The sequence below is a fragment of the Scomber japonicus genome, chromosome 7 (genome assembly GCF_027409825.1).
Source record: "Scomber japonicus isolate fScoJap1 chromosome 7, fScoJap1.pri, whole genome shotgun sequence".
Taxonomy (NCBI): domain Eukaryota; kingdom Metazoa; phylum Chordata; class Actinopteri; order Scombriformes; family Scombridae; genus Scomber; species Scomber japonicus.
The window spans coordinates 8823088-8830393 of record NC_070584.1 but is presented as its reverse complement, the minus strand read 5'-3'; the positions used below and the strand labels follow the sequence as shown (position 1 = coordinate 8830393).

General features: G+C 38.2%; 1 protein-coding gene across 2 annotated transcripts in view; it reads left to right on the top strand.

Moving 5' to 3' along the window:
• The first annotated feature begins 3024 nt into the window (after positions 1 to 3024).
• Positions 3025 to 7306, top strand: part of oca2 (oculocutaneous albinism II) — a 41938-nt gene continuing 37656 nt past the window's right edge. The window contains exons 1-2 of one of the 2 annotated variants that reach the window (XM_053322734.1): positions 3025 to 3266; positions 6882 to 6977. In XM_053322734.1, the coding sequence (XP_053178709.1) occupies positions 3025 to 3266; positions 6882 to 6977 (338 nt within the window). Of the gene's footprint in view, positions 3267 to 6875; positions 6978 to 7306 lie in introns of both variants that reach the window. The other variant, XM_053322733.1, reaches the window with a different exon arrangement.

Below are 7306 nucleotides of genomic sequence, written 5' to 3'. Positions count from 1 at the left end.
GCTAAGCAGCGTGGGGAGTTTGGTTGTATGAAGGAGAGAGAGAGAAAGAGAGAGAGAGTGAGAGAGAAAGAGTGATTGAATGGGAAAGTTTTCTGTTAAGCTGCTATTAGTGGAGAGCAAATTGTACCACTCCTCCCCCACCCACCAACACTCTAGACCCAGACTGCTCAGGAACATCTCCCTTCTTTGCTGGGGAGCACAAGAGAGGAGAAGAAACACCTCAGCCTCTCTCACTTTTCTCCAATCACATTCCCCACTCTGTGCTCCAACCTACCAGCAAAAAAACCCCACAGAGAAACAGTCCCAGCATCTGTAGCAGCATCAGCAGCAAACATCTGGACTGTCAGCGTCAATTTTCTTGTGATTTTGCTGTTGGATGTTCATCGTTTTAACATCACAAACTTGATCATCATCACAGCTGCTTACCGTCATCATCATCATTCTCATCATCACCATCATCATACCATCTAAAAGAACGTTAGTTGAGGTAAGTTTGATCATTTTCATCTCCATCTCTCCTCTTCCATAGCCAAAATTTAATATAGAATCTAATTTAAAAGTTAGCTGCTGACATTTGCTTCAGTTTGTGTTCATTCTGTGTGGAGTGGATTTACTCCACAGTATTACAGTAGTGGGCTTTGTTTTAAGGGGTTTAAGCATTATGCCCTAATACTGCTATACAGTACAAAAGCTTTGTAAAAATCCCTTTCATTCCACTAATATGTTAATTCATGAAAATGCTGGAGGACATATCCACTCTATCCTATATACTGTATTTTGTATGAGGCTTTGTATTTTTATATATTTTAAAGTGCTGAAAAAGGGATGTAAAAAGCCTTCACGATGTGGGATGTGTCTCACACTTGACATGTCTAATCCTTTTGTTACAGTAGTATTGAGCACTGTGGTTAACTTCGCCTAAGTCTGATTTAGTTACAGTGTTGCTGCGCTCGTTTAAAGACATTCATCTTGAATTTTTAATAGCTGCGAACAAAGGGTGGTGAATTTTAAAAAAGCAGTTTGTGTTTTCCATCTCACCCAGCCCACAGGCAGGATGTCTTGTAAAAAGGGATCATTCTTCGCTCTGATGGGGCACATCACAAGCATTGGACAAGGCTGTTATGTGAGGTGGAACAAAACTGAGTGACATCAGCCAGTTTGAAAAAAAAAAAGTTACATGTGAATCTGAGAATAATTGTGCATCATTCAGTAACTTTAGAAGAGTTGATTTTTGTGTCTGGGAATGAGAAATATGTGTAAAAGGTTTAGAATGAATATATTAGCCCAGAAATACTGTTCTCTATTGACAGGGCTTGTCATATAAGCTCTTCTTGTTCTCTTTCCACTGGAGAGAAGCACTTGAAGTTTTTCTCTCTCTTTTTTTCTGCTGCAAATTATTAAAATGATACTTAGTTTGACTCTGTGCTGCCTCTTGACAGGACTGTAGTCTCACTCCTTAAAGAGGTATTACTGTAGAGAGCTCATATGTCACATGTGAGTTCCTGTTGCCTTTCATGTGAGCAATAATCCTGCTGAATTCATGCGACCTTTGTGTTGACGAGGACCACATGTCTGCTGTAGCTGACCTCGTCCCCTGACCTCACACTGTGCTATAGGCACTGTGAAACAATCAGCTGTTACAGTGCATGTTGCTGTTACTGTGTACATTTATAATCAGGTACAATACCTTACATGTACACATAGAGTATTTGTTTTATACTGTACTGTACTGTAGCAGTATAATCTTTATGGCCTGTGGCTCAGTCAGCATTAATGAATGGCAATCTGCTCAACAATAGAGCTCCTTGTTCTTTTTCGCCCAAGGATAGGAACATTAGTGATGTAAAGGCAAGAGACTCATGCGTCTAACTCATCTCACGGTCTGAATGTGATGTCATACCTACATAGTTGCAATCAGTTGATGAGAAAAGTTATGAAGTCACATTTTATTTGTTGTAAGTTAAGCAGACGAGGATTTTTTAAAATTAAGTAAAAAGTATAATTCACCATTCAAATGAACTAAATTTAAAGCTGCTATAACCAGTGTTTTAATATTCATAATGGATCATGTGACTACTTGCATGTGGAAAGGAAGGCACTTGTGGCGACAGAACGATACATTCACTACCTAACTCTGCGGTTACTATTTGTTCAGCCAAACTGTTGTCTTAGTGTCTTTGAGCTCACTGTTTTGATTTTTTCAACTTTAACAACAGAGATAAAGTTAGCGACTAGCTAATGAGTGTAGCTGAGCTGTTACAGTAGTCGCTAGAGAGCCAGCTATGTCCCTCAAGGGATGGTGGAGACCAAAAACAGAAATAAAAGGAGAATGAATATTAGACTTACATTCATTAGGAGTCAGTTTTCACAATTTATTTTTAAATTCCCTAATCCCTATGACCTTTAGACCTTTTTCTTACTAAGTCTGGCTTAGCCCGCTCCCCAACTCCTCTGCCCACCAGACACACTCATACAAACATCCCACTTCGAGTTTTTATTTGCATTAATACTAAATAATTTAATTACCATTTCATTAAAATAATATGTAGTCATATTACAGAATATTTAGGTTTGCATGGCTTTCTGATTAGCCAGAGAAGTCATGCAAGATAACTCAGTCCAAGAAGTGCAGTCTGTGGGTTTAAGTTTTCCTGGAAACTTTGGTGTCTCTGACCTGTCTGACCTTTCTTCACCTTAAATCTGTTAAGTTGACTCAGCTTGTCTAAGTCCTTTTTACAAGTTTAGGCTTTGTGAACCCAATGGAAACAACTGAAACAGACTTATGACAGTTTTTCTGTCCTAAACCAAGGGACGATACAAATCTATTAAAATTTCTATCAGAACCTGCTGGATGTATAAATAGGCAACTGTTTGCTAACATGTTCACTATCAACTTAAAACATGATAATATGTTGGGTTTACATCTTGTGTCTGAGTTATTGCAGGTTTATCTGTAAACTGATTATAGCTATTTTGTAATATCTAACAAAACACTGCTTTCTTATTCCCTCCAGCGGTCTCATCATGTATTTGGAGAACAAAAGCAACCTGGAGATTGAGATGTCACAAGCATCAGCCCAGGGCCATCAGGGCAGAAACGGCCTGCGGTCACCAGAGGCTGTCGCAGGGAACTTTGGGGAGCTGCGTCTGCTGCAGGGCATCTCAGAGAGGAGAGAGACCCAGAAGTTACAACAGTCTGCAGTTCTGCCCTCGGGACAGTGCGTCATCCATGCCGAAAATTATGTCCCTGTTCGACAAGAGGATGGGTATGACTCTCTAAACAATGTCTTCCTTAAATATCTGCAGAGCGTTTTAGTGTTTTTTGGGGTTTTTTTTGGGTAACTTTACTGTTTTGGTTCACTCTCTCAGCTCTCAACAGCATTGTTGTTTCTGGGTAAAGCACTCTGATAAACCCACTGTACACAGAGTTAGTGGCTAGATAGTGAACATAGTGGAGCATTTAGCTGCTAAAGAACCTGATATTTCCCTCAGGAGTTGGTGGAGAGCAAAATTGAGCAAAAAGAAGAGTGACTGTTGGACTTTCATTAATTAGGTGACCTTTGATGCAACTAAAAATGAATGCTAATGTTACTTCATATCTGCTGAATGTGTAAAAAGGTTACCATTTGCTAACAAGTTTCCCATACTGACTTAGAAGGTGACAAAATCGTGGATAAAAAAATGTAGGTTTAAAATTGGTGTTTACATCCTTGGTCTAACTTTAGAGAGAGATTAGCACTAATTTTCTTTTCTCACTGGGTTACTTGGAATTGAGGCGTAACAACATTGTAAAGAATTGGGAGCACACGTGCAGAATAAATATTAGTCACGCCCCATTGGTTAAATCTTCCAGGTGATGTATGAACACATGTGGAAAACACAGGAATTTTCTCCTGAGTTATGAACGTTCACAGACAGAGAGATTTCAGTGTGTGTGGCTGTGGGTGTGTACCTTAGTCACTCAGGGAGGTGCTAATCTCTAGCCCGTGGCCGTGACGTTATTGGGATTAAAGTGGGGAATTTTTTTGCTTTGTGCACAAAGTCAAAGTTGCACATGACGAAGAGTGCACTACAGCTGATGCCTTTGTGTCTCCTGCAGGTCAGGGTCAACGGTAAGCCCTTAGCACACATGAAGATCATAGATGAAGTTTCAGGACACGTGCAGTATGTAAGGAAGGCATTCAGCAAGGCGACAACAAATAAAGTACATAACATAAAGAGCCATTACAAGATATGACACAATTGAACAAGAAGTATGGGTCAATTGTGATTCTGATGTACAATCATCAAGAGGATTATTAATGGCTACATTAACTGACAGGGTAAATGAGTTAAGTTTGGGTTGATAACGTTTCCTCTCCGAGCTAAACTTGCTTGCCTGCTGCATGTACTGTAGTTTCTTGCTTAGTAAAAGCTGTGGGGAAGCTCTGAGGTTAAAGATTTGAACATGATTGCTTTTGACAATATTTTTCCGTCCAAGAAGATCAGGACCTCAGTAGAAGGAATGCTGCAGTGTTGTGAGGTCTGTCTGGCACTTTCAGAGCATATTTGAACACAGACCAAATTCAAGAGGTGAGGTATGATAGAGGCTTTGGCTAAACTTAATGGTTTCTTAAAAAGCCAAATTAGATTGATGTGAACTGGTTATTTACAGTAGCTATAATCAATATTCTAAACATAAACAATGGATTAAACCCACAGAGAATTATAACCTAATTCTGCAGTTCCACATAGCTCTATATTTCAGCTTCTTTTAGCTCATTGTTTTAGTTTTCTGTCCTACACAGTGACCATTTTGATTCAGTGTAACATGAAGCCAATTCCATGATCAAGCTCTGATAAAGCCACTGTACACTACTTGAACATAGTAGACTGTTAAGTAGCTCAAAAGACAGATATTTCCCCCAGTACTTGGTGGAGAGCTCAATTGAGCTAAAACTACACTTACATGTATAAATAAGAAACTTTCTCCTGGATCCTTGTCCTAATATTACAGTAATATTACTTGATTATGATACCTACCCTGTGTACACAAACCAGCCCTAATGCAAACCAGTGGATGACGTCACACCTTGCTATTTCCATCTCTAGAGTCTGTGGTGATAATGTGTCAGTGTTGTGTTTGCAGCTTGTTTCTGCTGCCCTCAAGAGGCCAAACAAAATCACTTAATACAGGCTTAAAGTCACACGATGACTAATTAATGCATTGTCTATAAAGAAAATGGAAGCAACCTCCAATAGCACCCTAATAAGACAAGATAACCAAATTTCATATTATGACCTGACACAATTGTTTTGCAGGAGATAAAGTAGGAAATTGGTAAACGTCTTTCTGGAAGTGAAAATGAGCTACTCTAATATAACATAATTGAAGACTTATTTTCTAATTATCAATACCACAGTGACTGGTCCTTGTAGGTGTCCTAAAAAGACTTCTGTATAATTCAGTCTAATTTCAGCTTCTGTTTATATTCTGTCTTTGGCTCAATATCCTCAGTAAAATGAGACCAGGAAATCTCTCTGCCAAAGTCACATCCAGGGGTCAGCAACAGAGTCTTGTCAGAGAAAGATGAGGGAAGAAAACATTTGTAGACATGCAGTAAATCTCTTTATAGTTGTATAAGAGTATTGAAGAGGATTAACGTGGCAGACTTCCTTAATGTAATCTACTCCTTTATCCAACTCCGTTGCCACGTCCATTGATTCAAAGCACCCAATAGTCTGCTGTCTGGGGGGAGTTTGGTAATAGCTGCCATACTTGACAATAACAATACAAGTAAGACATTATGAATAACTGAATTACCTGTGAGGTTTACTGAAAGTTAAGAAAAAAACATGTTTTCTCACAAAACTGTGTTACAGCCAATGTCGTTCCCTAATGAAATTCATTAAATAAAAAATATTAAGAATATGGAAGAAAAGAGCTTACGGTGTGAATTAAGTGAATTAGTGGCATCTAGCAGTATAATTTTGGCAGAAATGAAATATTATATTCATAAGTATGTTTTAATCAGTGTATAATCTCTTGAAAATAAGATTCATTGTGTTTTTGTGATCTTAGAATGAGCCCTTTATATCTACATACAGTGAATACTATGAATTCTAAGAGAGGGGTAGTTGGTTTGGATGAAATCTGCAATGTCACCACTAGATGCCACTAAATCCTACACACTGGTCCTTTAAAGCACTCGGCCATTTTGACAGGCAGGGGGTAAAAGCCCTTCAAGATTATACGATTAGCAAAGGGGGGCCTCTAATTTTCAAAAAGACTTCCATCTAACAGTTTTGGCTTAGTGGGTGTTACATAACTCTCCTCATGACGTCACTGATGTTGTCCAAGTAATTGCTTAGATGACAATGGGCCGGATGAAATAGTGGATTGGTGTATTTCTTAATGTCAAGTAAAAAATAATCCAATTCAATTATTTTATTCATTTACTACTTTTAACATAAGAAAATAATACTCACCTGCACCAGCTTTACATGTTTGAGTGTCTGTGCATTTATCTTATGAGAAGAAGACTGATGGAGAAATGATGTGTTTGTGCACATGGATTTGATTGTTGGTTGAGACCCAGCAGTGATTCTCTTGAGGGTGGCAGCCTCCAGGAGCCTCAGGGATACAGTGCAACAGCAGGGTGACAAAAGACCCTTTAATGATCTCCTCAGGTGTCAAGTCACCAGCTGCTCGACCACCTTTCTGCCACCCGTGGGTTTACAAAGGGTCTTTAACCAGTGAATGATGGCTGTGAGTTGACAGCGAAAGGCTTCTCCATTAGGGTCATAGTTCATGAAAACTGTTTTTCAGTGTTTGAAAAGCACACACATTCTTTATTTATTTTTATTTTTTTTCTGATTGTATTCCATTGCATTTTTTTCAGGCACAGTTTCAGCATGGTTAATATTCTCAGAGGAAAAACAAATTCAGCCAACCTTACAGAGAGATCGCCTCTGCTGAGATTCTCTCAAGATGACAGGTGAGTAAATCCTCAGCTGTAGATTATAGATCTGGTATAGAGCCCCAAGGTCTTATTAAATAAATAAATGAGACCTTTTGAAATAAATCAATATGACTAAATATGTACAATATATACATTGTATATTGTGCAGTTAGTATATAAATGTAAGATATATAAATTAACCAGTTTTAATGTATTTACCAAAATAAATGAATCAGAAGTATACAAACTCAACTTTTTATTTAGTTATTATTTTATTATATATATAGCCTACTTTTTAATTTCATAATGTACATTTTCAAAACAGTGTTGGTATCACTGGTTTGTCTTAGCAAACAAGCTAAAAC